We start from the raw sequence: 24,006 nt of genomic DNA, 5'->3' as shown, positions 1-24,006 counted from the left end.
AGCCAGCAAAAAATTTCAAAAACAGCTTCTGCCAGCTTGCGAATTTCTCTGTTGTTGAGCAAGGATAGAGTTCTAGAACAAGCCAGAATTTTTTTGTCATTTTTTTAAAAAAAAATTTTATAATTTTGCTAATATAATGGAAACTTGCCTTATTTTTCTCCGTGTTCTCATGATATTCCTGGCTAGACATCTGATGGTTTTCTCAAGTGCTTGTGGTTATAAGTGAGAAATCGATCTCTGCATGAAGGATTTTTTACTTAATGAGTCATACCATTTTATTCAGATTTACATTTTATTAGTGAATTTCTGCTAATAACTCAACACTTACAATATTTTTATTAGGTGGAATTCAAACAAAAAATATCGTTACTCAGTCAAATAATAAGCTCTGAGATATCTGAGAAACACTAGCATACAAGACGAACTTCCTTCTCCTTGTTGTCTAGCCAAGCCTTCCTTCTTTTGCGATCGTCAGTGAGCATCCCACATACCACATTAAAAACATAAATAAATAACATTTACCTACATGCAACACGTGACGACGACTGTTGGCTAGAATCGTCACTACTTGCAACAAGTTATTATTTGCAAGAGATAAATTAACTCTCACCGCTGAATGGAGCCAAAGAAGGTTAAGAGCCATGTAGACTCGTAGACTTGTAGCCTCGTAGACATTTAGCCTTTAGACTTGTAGCTGTATAGTCTTGTAGCCTCGTACCCTTCTAGTCTAGTAGCTAAATAGCAGCTAGGCCTAAGACTTTTTGGAGCCAAATACTTTTGGCGCCATGAAACCAATTACAGATGGAGCCAATGACTGATGAAGCCATAGACTGATGGAGACATTATATCCTAACGTAAAATTGACAAACGCAACCTACTGAGTTGAATGTATGTGAAAATGTGCGACCTTTTCGTTAAATGAGCGTAGACTAGGCTGTATTATCGCATCCTACAGTTGAGAATGTATCCTTTTCTGAAAATATGCTAGCTTTTATGATGAATTTACGTACAAAATGTACGTCCTTTTCGTTAAATGTTTCAAATTGTGCTGCCTTTTTTCGAAAATGCTTCTGGCCAAGTACGATAAAAAAAGTAATTGAAATAAGTTGGAGCCTAATGTCGCTGGAGCAGTTGGAGCCAAAAGCCATGATGGGCCGAAGACAAATGCAGCAATTGGAGCATCGTAGACTTGTAGCCATGTAGCCAAATGTCGTTGAAGCAGCTGAAATCAAGCACTTGGAGCCAAAGTCAGTTGGATCACATGGTCCTTGGGAGATCTTGGAAGCAATGGAGCAGTTGGAGCTTTGGAGCCCTTGGAGCAATTGGAACAGTTAGAGCTTTTGATGCATTGGAGCATTGGAGCTGTTGGAGCTCTTGGAGCACTTGTAGCTGATTGGCAATTGGAGCATTTGGAGCTATGGAGAAATTGGAGCAATTGAGCTCTTGAAGCGTTGGAGCTGTTGGAGCATTGGAGATCTTGGAGCTATGGTGCATTGTAGTCCTTGTAACATTGTAGGATTGGAGCTCTTGGAGCTTTGGAGCCCTTGGAGGAATGAAGCATTGGAGCTGTTGGAGCTCTTTGAGCCTAGCATATATTGGTGAGATCGAATTCCTGTGTCGAGATCGTATCACACCGCATCGAATTTTCGATCATAAATGCTTGTGTTTTAAATGTTGTTTTGACTCGTGTATTATAGTAAATGTTTCTTTATTTGACTAGCATATTATTCCGTCGGTTTAGTGTATATAAGCGAGTCCTCATCTGGTGCATAAGTCGCGTAATTACCTGTTCTTGTGAACTCGGTGGCATATTTACTGTCTTTAACGTCGAACTCGATGGAGGTTGTACAATTGACTACGGGAACCCTGAAGTCAGCATCGACGATGATGGAGCAGATCCCGTTGACAACGACTACGCCAACAAAGGAGGAGACTTCAACAGTCGTGGTACCACCAGTAGAAGAGAGCTTAATGACTCCAGTGCTGGCTGCACAGGAAACCACGATGAACGATGTTTCGTCCTCGATGTAGACTTCAATGGTTGGCAATTCGATAACAACTAACGTGCATCGATGGCATTACTGCGACAGGATTATCTCCAACAACAGCAATTCTCGGCGACATGAGAAGAGAGAATGTGCATAGAATCCTCCTCGCAAAAAGTTTGGCTTAGCCAATGTTACAAGCAATTTGCAAGGCATGATAAGTTGAAAAGACACTTGAAGACATGCAAAGGACCTGCTGCGCGGCAGAAAGCAAAGATTGCGGTGCAACAACGATGTATCGATGTGCATAAGAGTACACCGGGAATTGGTACAACTTCTACAACATCATCTGGTTCGGGTCTGAAAGGTTCGTCTTCATCAACTAGACATCCATACAGCTACTGTGATATGTCGTTCGCATTTTCCCATGATGCACCAAGACATGAGCTGAGCAAATGCAAGAAGAATCCTTCTCGTATAAAGTTTCGCAGCGATGAGTGCCATGTTTGGTTTGCATGTATTAACAATCTGCGACGACATGTAAAAATTTAAAGATGAAGTCCGTGTACTTACTGTTGAACTACCTGCAGAAATTTCGACTCCTTGCTTTAGATTGGAGACTCGTGAGCGTACAAAACAGATGTGCAGCAAGCAACCTATTGCTATGACGTCTGGATATGAAACTAAACCCAAGACTGTGTTCGGTGCATTACAGGTGAATGATAATGGGTTCTACTTGGCTCAGTCTGCATTTCGTGGAACATCGAAAGACAACTAAGTATTATCTAAATACGTTCAGTGAGTCGAAACACATTTGTACTTTTCTTGAAGATATCAGGCAGAACATAATCAGCTTACTGATGACGTAGCAGCAAACGGTCCTTTAAAATATAACTTTTGGCTGAACTGTGTATATGGCAAACCATATCCGTTCGATGACAAAGTGAAGAAGTGTGCTTTCAAGACATCGGCTACCGGTACTGTAATTTACAGTTCTGACGATGTGAAGCAAGCTGTTAAACACGTTGTCCAAAAACTCTGTCAAGAAGGGGAAGACTAGTATGTCAGTAAAGTTTCTGGTTGGTCTCTGTCTAGTATAAACCGATTGGAGCTTAGCATTAGTCATTTCACGCCGATGAAGGTCTAAATGTTTATAAAATTGTTAACTTTCCTAAGTGTTCCTGTGGTAGGATAGAAATTATGTAATAAAATTTATTTTGTGAAAGAACTTGTGATGTTTTATTTCTCGAACATGTTACTTAGGGCGGTATTCCAAGATGTTTGAGTAAGGTAGCGAATATGCACTGCCTTGTTGGGCAACTGTCGTACCCTAACTCTCGGGTCATATTCCAAAACGTGTCCTAACTGAACCCCTGTAAGGTATCAGATCGGCAGCCGTTTTAATAAACGAGGACTTGTGCGAGGCTATAAACAATTGTACTTCGTGGAATCCATCGTAATTTTAGCTTATTTTTTAAAACTATGGAATTATAATGTGAAATAAAATATTTAATTTTGGTTGTACAAGAATAAACGATGAATTTTTGGCCGTATTTATGTTTGCTGTTTTTTTAAGATATTAGGGGGGAAATTGTAATTGTAAAAGTTCAGTTAAAGTTATGGATCAAATCGGCAACAGATAGGACACCAAAAATCAGTGCCCTAAAAATAAGGGACCGGCCGTGTCCTATCGTGCACTTGGAATATGGTTAGGGTACAGGTATTGCATATTCAACACCCTTATTTTTGTGTCTTGGAATACGGCCCTTATGTAATAGTTTTAATTAAATTGCCTTTTTTGCATGACCAAGGATCGAACTAAGAACTGATTCAATATGTAATTTAGTGAGTGATTTTTTGATGAATTTAAGAATTTTTTCCGAATTTATAGTTCAATAAATACAAATTTCCAAGATGGCGGTCATAACATCTTACTGGAGGCATCTTTTAGGATTTTCACCATACTTTATTCAATTTATTATTTTTTACATAAAATCAAAATGTTTGCATTGCCCAGGGATCCTACCATGGACAGGAATCGATCGAATCAATCAGTATATTAATTACAAATATTTTTGGTGAATTTTGCAAACATTCCCGAATTTCTAGCTAAATAATAACGAATTTCCAAGATGGCAACCAAATGTCAATATGGCAGGTGTCACAGTAATAATAAATAATTACTGCACTCTAGCAAGTAAAAATAACATGGCATCAGCACACTCTAGCAGACAAAAACAAGATAGTAGCCTCCAGTAGACAAAAACAAGATGGCGAACATGACGGCATACTAGCTGACGATATAAAACTTGGCATTTGTGGTGGGAGGTCAGTCTGCCAGCGGCTTCTGTGGAGGAAGGATTGGTCGCAATTTTTTAATTTTTGCCCACACCGGGATTGAACCGAGGATGTGTGTTTTTGAAATAATTATTGAAATTTGATTAATTAAATTTTATAATAAATTTTAAAAAAGTTTTCATTAAAATCGCACAATAAATATTTTCAAGATGGTGGCTATAACAGAAATTGCAAAGTTATAGAATAAAATATGTCGACCGTAACGTAAAGTGTAAGGAAGACGTCATAGTCATCCAAAATGGCGGGCGTAGTTAATCATGCAACATTTCTAGAATCCAAGATGGTGGGCGTAACAAAATTTGCAATGGTGTTTTTAAAAAAAAAAAAAAATTATTAAAATTTTATTGATAACATTATTTTATCAATTTTAAATTTTTTTCAATAAAATCGGACTATATATAAAGATTTTCAAGATGGCGGCCATAACTTAAAGTGCAACGGTGACATCATAATCCAATATGGTGATCGAGGTCAAGGTCAAAGCTTCTCACCAGCAGCTTAGGGGTGACTTTGTCATGGGGAATTTAAGCCATCTTGGGGACATTTAAAGCCATTGGCATTTTTGAGGCCTAAAATAGGAAATTTTCCCTTTAAGTGGGAATTTTTCCCTAAAAAATTATATTTATTTTTTTATTTTTCAAATTTTTTTAGATTTTTTGGCTGAATTTTTCCCCAAAAAACTAGAAAATTTGGCCAATTTAGAAGGTCAAGGTCAAAGTCATCCAAGATGGCCGCCATGACATCACAATCCAAGATGGGAGTTTGGCACCAAGCACCACACCCTGAACTCTGTCCCAGTAGCCCCTTTTCTATACTACTTTCAAATATCCTTAAATAATTGGAGGTATTTGTAATAACATGAAATTATTTAATTATTTATAAGCATAAATGAAAGTGTTAGGTATAGTGTAAACGATGGCATAAACAGAGTTAAAATTAAATAAGTGTGTGTTTATCAATTTTTAATATTGTTTACCTCATGAAATGAAAAAGGAGGTAAGTGTGATTTCAACAAGGTAAAATTCATACTCAAACACTCAAGCAAAGTTTTAAAATAAGATACTTTATCGATACTAAAAATTAAAAAAGGTCTCCGCATATACTCTTTAAAAAATATTATTGTTGTATGGTTTAGTAATGAAATAATATTTTATACACCTGACAAATTTAGTGTTTTATTATTTAGTAAAAATTAATTACATACTTTTTTAGTGGTAAGATTTTAGCAATACTCTAAAAATGCACGAGTGAAGCCACTGGTTTTAAGCTAGTATTAAATATTTTAGTTTTAGAGCTAAAAATTTTTTTTTTATGTTTTGTAGAAAAAAGTCGACAATTATTAGTACCCGCGCAAGCACTACAGGTCATAAGTGAGTAAAGTGGTACTTAGCACAACTTGTCAGAAGCCTTAAGCTCCTGCGGAATTGGTGCAGTTTACACTGCACGGAGCTGCACGACTTCTACTACACGAAGTTGCTGTTCTCAGCAATGGTATAGAGAATAAATCCATCACACTTTCGATTCCAATGACATACTGTTTTACAGTTGGCATACTGAAGTTTGCAGCTTACTGATGAAAGACCGGTTCGAGCTCGTAATTTTCCTGATGCCTCTGCTGTCTTCAAGACTTGCAGAGTAGTAAGAAACTTTGTAAGCAGTCTTAAAAGTACACCGCACAATTGAGCTAGTAGCAAGGTACCTCTAGAATGTCTGGAGCCTTTTCGTCAAAATCACTTATCCAGTGACTTAAAATACCAACATGAACATTGAAATACCAGTCTGGGCTGATGTAATGCACCTGGCTGTACCTGGGAATCTCCTCCACGTAATGTATGAATGGATCATACTAAATTAACTTTTAAAATATGGTTTTACTGGGTCCTACACCTCGATCATAATGAGAATGCATTGTGAATAATTTTTTAATGAGGGTCAGCCAGATTCTTCTAGTATATTAAATATTAATTTGTGTTTCCTACAATGTTTTATAGCCACCACTTCTGTTCAGGTCCAGTGGTCATCACTGTACCCGTCAAATGTGTGGAAAAGATGGCGCACAAGAATGCATAAGAAAATAGTCCATCCCACTAGCACAGACTGTGAAATAACTTGTGAGCAATATATTAGTTTTTATTTTTTTAGCGAGATGTTTCCATGCAAATGGGTATTTGAATGTGCATTTAATTACATGGTCATCATGTATGCTTAGCTTTCTATTGGTATACCTATGATGGCTGTAAAACCCCTGAATGTTTGCACACTAAATGATTGTAGAAACAAGATTCAGCCAAAATTGTTTTTAGGATAATTTTTTAATGCTTTTGTTTTTTTTTTTTAAATGGTACAATACAAATATGTTATGTATAATAATTGAGTATGAGCATGTTGAAATTATATATTTTTTGGAGTAGTTATCTCGATTTTAAAATCAATTACATTTGAAGTCAGCTTCTATTTCTGATGAGACAAATCAAACATCGTTCTGAAATTTTTCAGTTTCATGTTACATGGAAGAGAGAGGTTATGTAAAAAAACTGTTGGTCGTTCGGTGTAAGCATGTGCGCCACCACTTGAGAGGGGCACACGGACCTGGCGAAGACTATTACAAAGCCGTAACGTCGCCCATGTGGGTGCAAGACTCATTCCCCCGTCCTAACACAGCACAAAAGTACTAGCCCATTCTGAGCTATGAGCATGCTATTACTTATAACTGGTCGCTCATCAGTGGACTCTAGCATCCCACACACCACTGTCCCTGGACAAGTACACAAGCAGATAAAGTACTTACATTTGTCCAGTAATAATGTTTTTTTTAATAATATGCAGCCTGCACGATGTTAATCAAAACACTAAAATAAGTTGAAACAGTTAAAATACCAACAGCAAATAATCAGCTTAGTTGCAAAACAGGGCAGACTGTGACCGGACATAGAAAATAACAAGTCTTCATTTTGTATCAAAGATCCATTAAAGGACTTAAATAATTACGTAAAGCCTTCTGCAATCCAGAGTAGACCTCTAAGAGAAAGAAAAGGTTTTTAAAGTATTAAGATGAATGAAGAATGCTGTCAGATCAATGTTACCACAGTTAATGTCTTCAAGGTGCGACGGTTACTGCCTACTACAGGCGGTAGTCGAGAGAGACTGGGCAGTATCCAGGTGTCACGGCCAAAGGAAAGTTTCAGATGACCGTTTGATAACATGTCAATAGTAAAGACGTAGCAAACCCTTTTGTCAGAATGTTGGTAAACCAGTAATTTAACATAAACGGCCATACAACTAAACAATAACATGATTTTCTTTACATTTTATGGGCAAATCATACAAGTTTGCAAATATAAATATGTAAATATTAAAAATGTGTCACAGCTTTTCACATTGGTGTGAAAGAAGTGTTTCTCTCTTGTAAAGTATTCCTGTGCATTTGTTAGTTTATAACATCATATGTTATGTCTGCACAGCCTCTTGTTTGTGGTTGGCACCATTACTAGCCTCACAAGACAGCCTCATAGGAATTTTTAGCCCACCAGAGTCCAGCTAATTTAAAACATAGATTCCCTGAAATTTTCCTGACTTCTCAGACTCTTTGTAATTTTTTACTAACAAAAACTTGCAGTATTTTCAGAGAAAACAATTAATACAAGTGTTTGCGCTACTTCTTAACACTACTACAGTCACAACGCACTACATATTCTTCAATGTTGTGATAAAATTTTTAACATACAAACAAAAAGTCGGGAACATCATAGCCCGAGGCACCATCACAGATGGAGTCCAGCTTTGACTCTACTCACAGCAGGCTCAACAGCATTGCAACAAGACTGAACCAAATGCAATATGCATACAACATTTAATGGATTTGCAGTACATAATCAGCCTTTACCTTTTTAATTTAAATTTCTTGACTTAAAATTACTTCCCTGACAACTACCTGATTTTACTATAAAATTAAAATTCCCTCACAAATCAAAGTTCCCTGTGTTTCCCTGTTGAAGCTCGAAACCCCGCTCACACCACTTGAACCAATTGGAGTACAAATAAATCAACGGTGAGCTCAAAATACAAGACAAATTTATTTTAAACATGATTAGCATACAGACATTTTCAAAATACACAGTCTAAACATTTTTCATTAACTAAACAAACCCATCTACAAACTAGTCTCAATCAAGACCCCACATAAATTTAATACAAAAATATTTGGTTTTATTTCATGCTGAAATCACAACATGACAGGTGCGATGCAAATTTAATACATTAAAACTCGTTTAATACGTTCCCGCATAATACATTTTCCTGCTTATTAAGTTCACAATATTATTCCCTTGATCACTTCCATATATTCCTATGTTAATTTTTTCCATTCATAACGTTTGCATTAATAGATGCTTCCCGCATATAACGTTCAGCGTTTGTGAGGGGAAAAAAATAATTTTTATCTTTAAACTTTGAAACTATATTTATTTTTAATTTTCGAAAATTAAATTATTTCCGAACGATAATGAAATAATTTGAACTTGCACAAGACCGTCGAAACCTTTGCAGACGCCGCACGCCGATCATTTGCTTGCATCAGGACGCTGTTCCATCTGCACACCATTTTCCCCATTCAAGGCAGAACATCTGACGAATGAGAAATGTGCACGGCCATCGAAACCTGTGTCACACGCTGCACGCTGTTTTATTTTCGACCAATATTTTGCTTGCATTCGTATGGACTGAGAGGCTATTTTATATTTTTTTCTTCATGTTTCAAAAGAACGAAAAACAACAAAGCATTTATAATCCCCAAATAATTTTCACCAAGAGGAAAAACTAAAAAAAGATTTTCTCTTTTTTTATTATTTTCACAAACTTTCCTCTAAATGACTTTTTTCTAACAACTGTCAAATCAACAACATACAACCAACACAAATTCACTACCTGAAAGAACTAAGTAGGTTTTTAAATGGGAAGATTTGCATGTTCACATGCAGTTCACATGCAATGTATGTAAACAAAAGAGCACTTAAATGAAACACACTTTAAAGTGTATGTTCTAATCTCTAATCAAAACAAATTATCTAAACACAAAAAATAACTACATAAATAGAGTAGGAATTATTTCACCAGAGTTGCATCTTAGCTGGAAAGCCTTGCAAGGTCACAAAACGACCCACCACTTTCTGAAGACTGTGAAACACTTGCCTCTACACAAGTGTTCCATCGATAATACCAACCACATTTGTAACCACCCTTCTGAAGATATTCCGGCACACCAATTGAAATACTGTCACTTTTGCACTGACTAGCAGACATTCATTCTATTCAAACTGACCAGGCTGACAGAAAGAAAAACTGACCTGATTGCAATAAGCAATGTCTTATTAATATCTTGTAACAAATGCAATGTTTAAATTTTTTAAATCGTCTAATATGTTATGACTAAGGATGAGATTATAAGGTGAATTGTGATAAAACTAAAATAACACTTCAAAACATGTCAATACCAGATGTAGGACCGGAATGCAAATTAATAAAACATTTAGCAGATATGTATTTAACTAAAAAAATGAAATCAATTAGCATTTTGACAAAACTTTAATCAAATTACAAAAATTATTTGTTTCGTCATGGTAAAATCATTGAATGTAATTTATATAACATGAACTTTGTAATAAAATGTATGACCTAAATGGATTGGAAAAAAATTAATGTTATGTTGTTTGATATTGTCTTACATATGTAACCCAATTTTTACAGTAATGATGGCACATGTTTCAAACACGCAAAAATTTCTGATTAAATTTTATATTTAAGAGTAGTTCTGTTCTAGACATGCTTATTACAAATGATTTTACTGTATAAGTGCAACAGGTGTCAAATTTTGGTAAAATAAGTACTACATATTAAGAAATATTTTTGTTTCATATTTGTTGAATAGTACAATTTTTTTAAATGAATAAAGACAATATATAAAAATAAACACTGTAACACTGAAATCTTCTGTTTTAAAATAAAATTTCTTCTATAAATAAACCCTAAAATTTTGTCCCTAGTTATGACCTATATTTATAGACCAAAAAAGTAAATTTTTTCCTCAAAGATAGGTGTTATTTTTCTCAAAAATAGGTGTTACTTTTCCCCCAAAATATTTGTAATTTTTCTCAAAAATTGGTGGTATTTTTCTTACAAACTGGTTTCATTTTCCCGGACTTTTAAAACTATTTATTTTTTATAAAATCACAAAATATTGTTGACGAACACTAAATTCTGCTGTTTTTAAAATACTATACAAATTACAAATACTGTTCTGATATAACCTAATATAGGTACTTTGGCTTTAAGTTACATAATTATGTCAAATTTATTCAAGCGCGACACAAATTTTTCTATGTAGTAAAACAAACATGTCAACACCATTGAGTAAACATTGGAGTAAATGAATATGGTGACCAAACAAAGATATCAAAATAACCCTGGTGTCTAAAAAAAATGTAAATATTAATTATAATACCTTTTCAGTACTGATATATAACTTGACGTCGTCCGGGCCTGCGGCCCCCTTTGAGCCCGATATGCCACCGCCCGAACACCACCATCTCTGTTCAAACCTCCCGCTTGTGCGTGCGTGTGTGCGTATGTTGGTAGCCCGGCAAGAGGGCACTTAACTGCAGTGCGCCGCACCCCTATATGTATTAATAATTATTGTAACCCTTTTCTTTTCGCCCCAAAATAGTGTCACGACGATTAAATTTATGTATGTGAGTGCCTTTTGTTTCATTAATAAACGATGTTTTTTTTAATAAAATACGTGCAAGCACGGACAAGGATGCTCTCTAGCGGGCGACGAAGGAACTAGCAGATAACCTGATTTAAACTATTTTTCTACCACATAAGTAATAATTACAGACGGTCTGGTCATGGATGTGATGTGCTAATTTTTATAAAGAGTTCATGTTATTTTCAATAATAACCCGGGGCACGCAATAGCTAAGATATTAACGGTAATTGTGTTCGGCGCGAAGGGCGCCATGTTGCCTTCCGTAAGCCCTTATCTCAGCCCAGTCTCCTTCTTCAGCCGGCCGAGCAGGGTTGCCAGACGTACGACTATAGTCGTACATGTACAACTATTTCGTAGTTCGGTACGACGTACGTCTGAACATAGGGTCGTACACCTATTTGTACGACTATTTTGAAATTTTGGTGGTTAAGATGTTATGGTTAAATATTTTGGTCTCATAAACACAATAGTATATGCAGTTCTAAAGAAGCCAAAATCGAAAATTGTAATGAAATATATCTGAATGTTAATCCAATTCAAGAAACAATCGATAGCTTCATTATAATAGTTGAGAGGAATGACAACAGAATGCACATAAATCAATATCATATTGGATACATTATTAAAATATGTGTGATATTCTGTAAGTACCTATCATCTTTGGAACAGTACGAACAATTTAAGAATTTAACAGTTGTTTACATTGTTTGGTAAATATGAGTGACGCAGAAGATGGGCTAAGTTCGCCACCAAAAAAGGTGTGTATTCAGCAAAGTGCAGGTAAACACAGGGCTCAAAAATTTAGAAAAGAGTGGTTGTCTGAAACAGAATTTAAAGAGTGGCTGTTACCTGTACATGGAGACGAATACAAGGCTAAGTGTAAATTTTGTGGGATAACACTTGTTACCGAAATAAGTAACTTAAAGCGGCATGCAACCGGTGGGAAACATACAGCACTTAGAATGTCTGCTACTGTTAGACAAACATCGATTTCTAGATTTATTGCAGCACCTAAAGTTGATTTAGACAAAGAAGTTGCATCTGCTGAAATAAAACTTTCGGCATTCATTGCGGAGCACAATGTTGCTTTTTCTGTTGCAGACCATCTCACAGCTGTCATAAAAGATATCTTTTCTGACCATAAAATTGCACAGAAATTGACTCTTAAACGAACAAAAACATGCAGTATTGTAAATAATGTAATAGCTGCCAATCATAAGGAGAAGTTGGCGAATAAATTAAAGAACACCAAATTCAGCATCCTTACAGATGAATCAACAGACATAGGGACAGTAAAAATGTTGTGCATAGTGGTAAGGTACAATGATTTCCAGTCTGGAAGGATAGAGAGCAAATTCTGGGAACTAAGAGAAATTTTTGACTCTTCAAATAAAGTTGTGTGCGCCAGTGCAGAAAACCTGTTTCGTGGCTTGGTTGCTTCAATCACAGAGTTTGGAATTCCGTTGGAAAATGTGATCGGATTTGGAGCAGATGGATGTAATGTGATGATGGGTGAACATAATTCAGTATCATCTCGTCTCAAAGAAGCTTGTCCTGGGATCATGGTGGTTAAGTGCATTTGTCATTCGGCACATCTGTGTGCTAGTGAAGCATGTAAAGTGCTTCCTCGGTCTTGTGAAGATATGGCTCGTGAAATATACAATTTCTTGAAGAGCAGTGCTAAACGACAGAGTGAGCTGAAAGAGTTTCAAACATTTCTTGACATGGAACCTTTGAAAATGCTTCATCCCTCGCAGACCAGGTGGTTGTCTTTGGTGGCAGTTGTTCAACGCATTTTGGAGCAGTGGGATGCTTTGAAATTGTATTTTACAGACTGTTGGTTGTCACAGAGACTCTTAAGTGCAGAAAACATCTTCAATGCACTTCACGATCCTTTTTTGAAACTGTATTTCATGTTCTTTTCATGGGTTCTTCCGAAATTCACAAAATTCAACGAATTTTTCCAGACGAAGAATGTTGTTATTACAGAACTACATACCCAATTAAGAGATCTCTATACTGACATTCTCCTTAGTTTCATGAAAAGGGACTATGTCATGAAAACACCACTCGAGGAAGTCGATCCTGCCCTGGAGAAGTATCATCTTCCAGACACTGAGATGTATTTAGGAGTAAAAGTCCTGCAGCACATTGATAAACCAGAAATCACTTCCAAGCCCGATATTCGCTGTCATTTCTTTCACAGGTGTAGAACTTTCCTCACGGTGAGTTGAATCACTTGCAAGCCTCATTGTTATTTAATTTTAATTTTTGTAACTGAAATAATGATAAATGTTTGTCATAATTTTTCAGGTTGCTGCGCAAGAAATAAGAAAAAGATATAATATGAATGATCCAGTTCTGTCGAAACTTAGCTACCTGCAACCTAAAGCAGCTCTTTCACCAGTATTCAGGGTTAACTGCCCTTCCCTTCTTCCACTAGTAAAAGTAGTCCCAAGAATTGTTTCTTGTGATGATGATGCAATTTTACAGCGTCTTGATGATCAGTGGAGGGAGCTTCCATTTTCAAGGGCAAGGCTTCCAGAAGATATTGATGATGTAAACAGTCCTGACATTTTCTGGAATATGCTTCTGAAACCAAGCTGTGACACACAAGAAGCTCATTTCAAAGAATTGGCTACATTTGCACTTCATGTGCTTAGTCTCCCGCACTCTAATGCAGACTGTGAAAGAGTCTTCAGTCAGGTATGAAAATATATGCATCATAAATAACTATTTTGTTACCTACTGTTCTTATTTTAAAATTTGAGTTTTTGTTAACTGCAATATTGTTAAAAAAATATAGCATGTGTATTTACTTTACAGGTAAATCTAGTGAAAACCAAAGTACGAAATCGCCTCCTTCCAAAAACAGTGAACGGAGCTTTGCTTGCTTCCGAGTGTGTGAAGGAAAGTGGTACCTGTGCATTGTTTCGCCCTACAGCTGAAATGTTATCGCGCATGACATCAGCAAACTTGTATGCATCCAGTGCACCAGAAAACGATATTGTGGATATTCTCTTCGAAAAGGATGACTGAGTTGTTAAGAAAATTGTTTTTTTTTTTTTTTTTTTTTTTTTTTTAACTTAACATGTGTTAATTTTGGTGTAGTTTTTTTCCTTAGTGTAATTGTTTCCATGTAATTTTTTTCCTTCACGATTGTGTCATGCCAATAAAATACTACCAAAATGAATAGCAAAAAAATCGCCGGATAAAATAAAAGTTGGTACTCATTAACGTTTTATTTTAAAAATTATAGTATGTACGACTATTTGCTCCAATGTACGACTATTTCTAGTCTTCGATACGACTTTTGGAATGTTGCAATCTGGCAACACTGCGGCCGAGAGCGGACGTCTCTGTAGACACCCCGAGACATCACCGTTGTTCCACCGAGAAATAGTTCTGTTAAGAAATTTATTCAAATCGTTTTCTTTCTATCCTCGGGGCCTCTCTCGGTCGGAGAGACTGTTTAATTAATAATTCTTTACTTTCCGGAGTTTTTAGTCATCCGTGTAAGAAGTAACGACTTGAGGCGACCACATGCGTGGTTCACCTCCTCACCTAAATCGATTTGTGCCTCGGGCGTTTTATAACAGTATCAAGGAAGGATTGTAGAAGGGCGTGTAACGTGAGTAAATAAAACCAACTTAATTGAGTCACGTGTCTTTGTGTTCGGGGGGGCCACGTGGGTCCTTAACCTAGTCAGCGGCGTGTGGGACGCCCTAAGAGCCCACTGCAGTTAATTAGAAGCGTGCCCGACGCTGAGAGCGGGCTCGTTTAGGAGCAGGTGTTGCATTAAAAATCAGGAGGGCTAATATCTCGCCGCACACGGGCCACGTAACGCCCTTAGCAAGAGTATCGAGCCGGGTCCACGTGCCCACTCACGTGGTGGCGCCCACTAATTCCACCAGTAATTCGAACCTTAAAACCAGTATGCCCTCAAACTTAAAAAAGGAATTTAAGATTATGCCTTCCAAATGTGCCAAAAGCATGATAAATAGTACAGTAGTTTTCAATTTGAAATGCTGAAATTCACATTTTACATTTGAAAATGCTTAAATTTGCATTATTATTCACATTATGACAGCAGCAAATTTTTCAGGTCTCTACCTATATTATTACAGTTTGATCATTAAAAGGATATCTCCAATAAAATATAACCTGAAACTCAAGACAAACTAGCTTACATTTTGGATTGTCACATACTTGCGGTCATCTTATAATGAAGATGATATAGCATATAGGTAATAATTGCCATCTAATACAGTAGAACCCCGATTTTGCGAACACGGATTTAACGAAAACAGCGATATAACGTAAAGGTTTTCAGGAACCAACAAAAATCACCAATTTATTAAAATAATAATATAGATTTCCAAAAAATGCAAGTAAATAGTAATGGAATCTTATTAAAAAATACACTCTGTGGTGTCAGTAATAGAATGGAGGTACTATATATTATGTGCCTTTGCATCGTCTGTCCAAATACGAAAAAATTAAAAAAATTGTTCAAATTGCTTAAAAACTCCGGGCGCTGTAACTGAATTGCGTAGGTGCGTGCCATTGCGCGCGCCTGGATAGATAGACTGGCCGCGACACATGACGTCATGAAGGGTTTCTTTGTCCGCAACCCCCTCCCCCTTCTCCATCCTTGGCTTGACTCACCACGTTATCTTCCAAATACGCCCGCATAGTAACAGTGCTAGCCAATAATCACACGTTTCCAAATATTCCCTTTCCCATCCTCCAGGTTTTTTCAACTTGTGACCACGTCACACCAATACGCCATTATCATTATTCTCTAGATGTGTAAAAGTAACGAAAAAAAGTGTACCCGTATGTATTCGTTACTATAACAATTAGTACTCGTTACTATCGTATCGTTACGTTACTCGTTACTTCTGAAACCACATTAAAAAGCTATGTAATGTTGCACCAACGAATCGAGTCGTATTGCGTACGCGTACATTATGACGTCGCGTAAATAATAATAAATAGGATATAAACAATTAACAATATTTGATTAACAGTTTTTGTTAACCAAGAAACAATTAAATCTCATTAATGCGGCTTTTTTATATTATCTCTTAAGATAATAACAAAAAACAACGTGAAAATACGCGATAATAAAAAACAAAAACATACATATTTCTAATTTGTAAACAATACTTTCTTACGTTGTTTCTGTTCCAATCTCAAACTTTGTCTACACACACACTACCTTTAATAAACAGTAAAAAACTTTGACGACGAATTTCCAAATTATACTTTACTTAATAAACAAACATCGTTCTTTGTAACGCAAATTCATCGAATATGCACGCGCATGCGTAAAACATACGAAAAATGTGAGTAACGAGATGCAGCCGTGTGTAACGTTTCGTTACTCGTTACTAGATGGCGCACCTGTTACTCAGTACCGAATACATACGGTTTGCTACAGCTCTATATTCTCAGTAAGAGCTTTGTGCGCGGTGTTTAGTTTTTGGAATACGTTTTTTATAAGTGCTGCGCAGCTGAGCGAACAAAGAGAGCCAGCCGGCGGCTACGCCGCGCCGTAACAGCAGCTGACCGAGTACAATGACCTTTCTCCGCGTACGGCGCGCTATGGACGGTAAATTTCCATCAATGTGCGGCCTTTTTTTTTTTAATTTTTTACTGTGACGCAATGTGTATGTAGCTCGTTTTTGTTATAAACGCTGCAGGTTGCGACTGTATTTTAATAAACTTTAACGTATTTCTTACACTTTACATATTTTTAAAAATTTTTTTATGCCTCATTTTTCACGGTTTATAAAAATCTGTATGTACGACCGAGGTGTACGTACGAACCGGGGGCCGTACGAGCGAGATCAAAAACGTTGAAGATGGAAAGTTGACGAAGTCTGAGATAGCACGGCAGCACAAGATATCAGCGTCGACCCTGTCTACGATATGGAAACGTAGGTACGCGATTATGAGTGCGGGGGTCATTGAAAATCGGTAAATCAGATTTAACGAAACATCGATTTAGAGTAAACATTTTCGGTAACCGTAGCACTTCGTTAAATCGGGGTTCTACTGTATTTGGTAACCATTATCAATGTCAATCCATATTCGATAGCATTTTATATTTTTGTGTATCCAAACCTTGAAGGAATTCTATATTTCACATCATTAGATACATTTGAATATGATGCTTGACTTTTAAAAATTGAAATCTACTGATTAAATAATCAATTTTTTCCCTTAGAAATCAATATAACTTCATTTAAAAAATACTTCTATCAAGGAATGTTTATTTGATACTAAATTTTTGTGTAAGTAAATTGAAAATTTTTGTTTCAGTGACTTCCTTAAAATAAAAGTTACTGTTGAAATTTTGAATAAATGTTCAAAAAAAATTTTTTATACTGATATCACATACTCACAAGGATGTGCATAAACAAAATACATATGCATACCAACTTAAAAACTTCATTTTTGTAAGCTACTACAACATAGCAATGTTACTCCATAGAATTCCACTATCTCCATACAAAGTACACTATGTTCAAGATAAGTTGTCACTTATCTGACAGGTGTTGCAAGAAACATCCAGGCTTTGACTGCTGAATAATTTAAAAAAATTATTGTATGGGGCTGAAAGTACAGTACACTCCCTATTTAACGCGGTTGTCGGGGGACATAACTTTTACCCGCGTTGTTGCATAACCGCGATGTTTCGATGTGACCAAGGTCAAAAGGCATAAAACACCGCCTGTGTTCTAATAGGTCGGCAAGCACGCACAGTATAGACGGCCCGCCTTTGTGCGGACTTTGCATCCGCAGTTTTCACTAAACGCGGGTGAAAAAATAAAAATAATAAATTGTAAATATAAATATTAAATGTTGAATTTTATTTTTTATTTTTCCGCATGCCGCGCACAGTTTGTCGCACGGCCTACGAGCGCGCCACACGCCGCCATACACACGTACGGCACACAAGCTGCTGCCAGTCTCGTGGTGTCAGCCACAGTATCTGCTTCGTCTGAGTGTCCGTAACAAAGTAAGTGCAGTGTGTGCGGTTACACACGATTTTGTGGTCAAAGTCTTCTAAATAGAAAGGCCATAGTAATACTTCAAACCGAATATGAATCGCAAAGTACCGAGTTTGATTGACAAAATAAAAATTCTAGATTTACGTACTTACAAATAGCGTGTCTTTTGCAGAAGTATGCAGCAGATACGTGAAAAACAATTCTAGCATTCGTACAATATAAAATAAAGAATCGTCTATCGTGTAAAGTGGTTAAACTTTGTTATCCATGCTTACAGTAAATTATAAATGGTCACATGTGGGATACAAAAATTGCGCCAAAATAATTTTAGCGCAATCAGTGGCGCCGTATTAAAAAGTCTGTTAAACGTTGTCTTTACTTATTCCATCAAACGCTTTGTCGAGTTGCTGAGTGTGTGTGGCTCGGATCGGCAAGTGTTATATTCCCCAGCCTCTGGTTAAAGGTCGGGAGGCCGCTACACATAAACATATCCGGGGCTTGTTTACTACCTCACGGCAAAAGTGGTACAGTATGGTTCACGTAAGTATTGGACCACTGGGAATTCCTCGGCAAAGATTAAAATTACACTAGCTGATTTACTTTATTATTTAATGTTAAAACATTATACCAAAGTAAAAAGATGAACGTGTATAATACAACGAATAATATTACGTCTGTAGGTTCAAGTTGTAACAAAACATTTATGTCTCCGCTTGTCAACACACGTGACCACGAGAAGTGTGCAGACGGAAATGAGTGAACTACTCAAGGTCACCAGACTCCCCCCCTTTCGGCTTAATCGCCCCTCTCATCACTGGCGCTTATATTCCACTCCTCCCGTCTACCGCTCTACCCGGGTGTCTTGGTCGCATATTCTCGGCTCGCCTCTCCCCTCCAAGTGCTTGCCGTCAACCAAACCTATCCAAAATCAATCCCCAGCCGAGTCACGCTGGATAATGTCGCTGGACGGTAGGCTTTATCGGGTCCCCTGTCCAATGCTTTATTTGTGGGTTAAAAAAAATGTTAAGAACTAATGTTTCAGAAAATAACACTGGTCTGGATTGGATCATAATTTGAAAACACTACAAGATAGAGGAATAATGTACGGAGATATCTTGTTTAGAATTTCACTGCGGACATTTTCTACGCCTAGGCTTTTTTCTGCCCGATGCTTAGTTTGTGAGTTACAACGCAAAATTATCTTAATCGGCTGTCAATCATTTATTCCATTTATTATTACAGTAGAAACTCGTTAATCCGTGACGCGCTAATTCGGGAATCGGATAATCCGGGACGATTTAAAAGTGCAGAAAAAAAAAGAGAAGTAAAAATTGTCAGCGCTTAAAATTAACGTCACGCGGGCCGGCGGCCGGCAAACACTGCAAGCCTTCGCATGGGCCGCCAAACTCTGCAACACTGTTTGTACCGACCCTTTGTGTCGTCCCCCTTTCAGCTGTCACATTTGTCACTCTTTAAACTTGAGGGGGATGTCCTGACTTCTGCTTCCCTTCTCCCTTTGTTTGTTTCCACCCGCCAACGCACGGCAGGCGCCTGGCGAGTGACGTGTCTGGCTGGCATTCGGCTGGACGAATGGGAAGATTGAGAGGGAGGGGGGGGCTACCCAAAATTTATGTGTGCAAGTTCAGCACGATCTTATCTTTCTCTCTTCGGCTGTTATAAATGACCGTGAACTAATGGCTAGGCAGTGCCGTATTTTTTTAAGCCGAGACTAATTCGAAGACGGTCTTTACCGTGAACGGATTATCCGGGTTTATTACTTTTTTTTTACAGGATTTTAATTAGCCGGGCATCGGCGGGTCCCAATTAACACGAATAATGGAGAGTTTACTATTTTTTATCTATCTGCTGCCATGGCGCAGTAAGCCTCGGTAGATGTTACGTCACATGGCCTTGGCCTTAACCCAGCTGCACGCCGGTATCTGAGAAGCTTGACAAGACCTTCCGGGCTTTAATCGCAAGTCCGTGAAATTCGGTAATCCGTGATTATCTCGGTCCCGACCATCACGAATTAACGAGGTTCTACTGTGTTATTATTATTATTATTCATGTCTGACTGGGGGACATGGTTTGACCCGCGATATACCCGATTCCGCGATCTATCGGGGCGCGGTATACCGGGAGTTTACTGTATTTACTTTCAAGAAAGAAAGCCTTTTAAGTGAGTTATTACTTCATGATGCGGTTGCACTGTACATGATTACCTAGTCTGGCGCTACATGAACCTGTATCTGCTTTGGTTCTTCTGTAACAACATTCATTATACAGTCTGGAACTGGATATTCCTTGAAGCACAATTCAAAAATTGACCCCTTATCTTGAAAAGTGTATATTACTGATTATGTTCAGAGTCAGCACTAGGGATGGGTCGATTTCACATTTCTTCGATTCCTATTCCGATTCTACAGTTTCCCTCCATTTCAAGTTCGATTCAGATTCTAATTCCCAATTTTGTAAATCCATTATTTTCTGTTCTTGATAAATTTCTATCTCCTGCCACTCTCTTAAAAGTCCTGCTTGTTGTATTTCACTTGATTTATGTTCATCAACATTTACACAGACATTAAAACACTAACTGATCACAAGATATCTTCTGTTTATCATGATTCAAATTTACAAAAGATTAATAACAATGCAAGCTATCGGGGTCACGGCAAATGAAACATGAACACAAACGTGAAAACAGTGCATTTTGCACAAAAATTTGTTTACACACAGGCAACATGTTATGCACAAACAATAAATCATAGGCTTTTAATTTAATGACTTTATGTATGCGTAAATCCAATTATAAACCAACTTCTTTTTAACGAAAAATATTTACACAAAAGTATCAAAAATATAACGAGAAATTAGCTTTGTTATACGAAAGACTGGAAAAAATAAAACTAAAATGTTTATAAACACAGTTGGTCAGCCTGCTTTAAATTGTTTACATCAACATGGCATCATGATTACTTGCTGACGTTGAAAGTAAAACATATTATGTTTACAAATGAAGAGAAAATTTACATTAATGTTGTATCTAATAAATGACGTTATTGAATTTATAAAATAAAATTATATTGAAATGAGGTTACAATGTTATCCCCACAAGTACAGATATTTAACTTTAATTGGTTAGTACGGATTGTAGATGATTGCGGTTGTAATCTAATCTTCAAATAAAATAACACATATGTATTTTGTATTTAAGTGCTAGGTGAGTTGCTCAACTGGCCAGAAAATATGGCAATTGTGGCAAGAATTACTTAATTTATGTGAATATATTGTTACGAACGTAAGCAGGGCCACGGAGCGCGCAGGTTCAGAGCTGGCTGGTGGCCTCACACGGCCACTGACGTCATGCGACCACCGCTGACGTGAGACATGTCACGCGTGCCTGGCAGATTACAAGGGTTGTCGTTACCCCCCTCCTCCCCGCCGCTTCTCGCATGGCGCCCTGCCTCGGCGCCGTTACCTGGCACCAATTGGGAATCCCGCGAGCTGCCGATGCCCTTCTCGACGATTCGGGTGTCGAGTCGGCCCGGGATGATGCGGCTTGTCAACCTTTCTCTACGCTTCCGGTGTCGGGTCGGCGCGGGATGACACGACTGGCCCCAGCCGCACTCGTGACTTCTGGAAAGACGCGAGGCTCTATATATAAGCCCGGATGCTGGCCTTCACGACAGTCTGGGCCAGAGAGTTTCTCGGCGATAGTTGGGTGGCGAGAGTGCTGCGGGTGCAGCGAGAGTCCCGAGTGAAGTTCCGAGCAAAGCGTCGAGCGGATCCTTGGTGAAGGGAAGTGCGACGGCGGCGACGGAGGTCTACGAGGAGTGCTGCGGCGAGAGTTGTGCGAGGGGTGCGTCCCAGTGAGGTGTGCAGTGTGTAAGAACCGAGTGACTGGGTAATAAAAATTTTCAAGTGTAATTGTTATTAGGCATTTTAAGAAAGATTATTTGCTGGTGATGTAAATTTTGGTAAACAATAAAACTATGTAGTGATAAAAACTTTAACTGGGCTATCCATTTATGAACCCAACAACCCAGTAGTTTTCCCACAACGATTATATTTAATAATCGTAATACTATTTTACATCCTGATTATCTACAGATAATATGACCTACCATTCTAAATATAGGACTCCTTATATGGTATGATTCCATACAGCTTGTGAATCAACGAATCAGATTCCAGGTAGAATCAGTGGAATCGAAGCATTGAAGAACCCACATGCCCATCCCGAGTAAGCACTGCTATAAACAAAATAAGAATATTTTCAAGAGGATCAGCGGGACAAGCGGGTGAGCTGGCCGAGACGGTCACAGGGCCCAGGCGAGGTAGACAGCGACCGCGAGAGCTGCAAGCGGCAGCAGCCAGTAGGGCGAGGGCAGGCGGCGCCCCCGCGTCTCCTCCACTGGCCCGCGGTCCCGGCGCTTGCGCTGCGGCTGGAACTTCCTCTGGAAGCGCTCCAGCTCTTCCTGGTCGCGACGTGCCTCCTGCTCCTTGCGACGCAACTCCTCCGCCTCGCGCGCCTGCCAGACACACACACACACACACACCTCCACTGGAGCGTTGCTGCCACATGCTCACACATTAGGGATGGGATGGGTCAGTACCGGTTCTCAGCATTTTAACCGGCACCGAGAACCGCAGCTAAAATGTCGGTGCCGGTACCGGTACCGGCAGTGTATCAAAACCCTTTACTAAAATAGTCCTTCACTACAACTTAACTGCAGCATGAAATGGCTCAGCTCACGTCCAATTCACATATGAATAATTATTTTTTTGGACTTCTGTGGAATAATATTCATCTCTAACTATAAAATAAATTACACGTGAAAATATTTAATATTCTCATCACATCTGTAAACCTAGTACGTTTTACAATCAAAACATAACAGTTTAAGGTGCCATAGATGTAGTTCATAGATGTGTTTAACTCTTGAACGTGCCTCAGCAGAGATGTGAGAATAGAAGACGCCATGTTTGTTTCAATTTGTTTTTAAAATAGGCAGTTAATTGAGTTGTTGACATGTAAGTATGGGTGACTGGTGTATAAAGAACAATTAAAAGTGCAAATTCCACAGAATATTTGTTTAATAGAATTAATGATTGAATTAAAATTTTCCGTGATAATTTTCGGCATTCTAAAATTTTATGCTTTTAGTGCAGTGCTTTGGAGTGTAAGTTCACTGCATCTGCAGCCATCTAGCTGAATGGCTAGCAACTTTCTCTTTTAGGCAAATGGGATTGCTTTGAAAGTGGCACGTCTTTGTTTTTAGTGTTAATAGCGTTGACGAAGATTCGCGGACACATGATAAAAATATTGTTTTTCAAGTTTTTTTTTTTTATTAAAGTGGTGTATGGATGTGTAGATGTACTATTGACTGGTCAAACAAAATGCTTGTTGACACTTGTAAAGTATAATTATTCTGGCCAAATAGAGCAAATTGTGTAAGAAATGGCATCAGAAGTGTGGCAGTAATTTACTGTTGACTGTGCAAACAAACTGAATTCAATGTAGGCAATAAGTTTGATGGACAACTTATTATTTTAATTCTTTGAAAGTTCACAATCATTGTATTTATTTCCATTATTGTAATATTTTCTTTTTATTCCTATGTTTTAAAGGAGGGTGTATGTAGATTTCTTGAGGTAATTACTAGACTTCTGCGAATTGAGATTTTTCAGTTCGAATCGAATTCGAATCGAATTTCAAAAAAATTCATGAGTTTCGAATTTTTTTCGAATTGAATTTGGGAATATTTAATAAAATAACATAGATCATAAAAAATTTCTAACATACCACCTTTGAAAAACTTGTCACATAATTCACAGTTTAAATCAAGTAACTAAAATTAAAGTGAGACTATTTTGA

The 24,006-nt window shown here is 37.7% G+C and overlaps 1 protein-coding gene across 1 annotated transcript in view; it reads right to left on the bottom strand.

Moving 5' to 3' along the window:
• Window positions 1–6,662: 6,662 nt before the first annotated feature.
• LOC134527870 (NF-X1-type zinc finger protein NFXL1) overlaps window positions 6,663–24,006 on the bottom strand; it is a 73,777-nt gene continuing 56,433 nt past the window's right edge. Inside the window, exon 14 of the mRNA XM_063360851.1 lies at window positions 6,663–22,660. Within this exon, the coding sequence (XP_063216921.1) occupies window positions 22,448–22,660 (213 nt within the window). The 3' untranslated portion in view covers window positions 6,663–22,447. The remainder of the gene's footprint in view (window positions 22,661–24,006) is intronic.

This window comes from Bacillus rossius, chromosome 1 (assembly GCF_032445375.1).
Source record: "Bacillus rossius redtenbacheri isolate Brsri chromosome 1, Brsri_v3, whole genome shotgun sequence".
NCBI lineage: Eukaryota > Metazoa > Arthropoda > Insecta > Phasmatodea > Bacillidae > Bacillus > Bacillus rossius.
The sequence above is the reverse complement of the archived record's forward strand: the minus strand, read 5'-3'. Positions and strand labels throughout refer to the sequence as shown.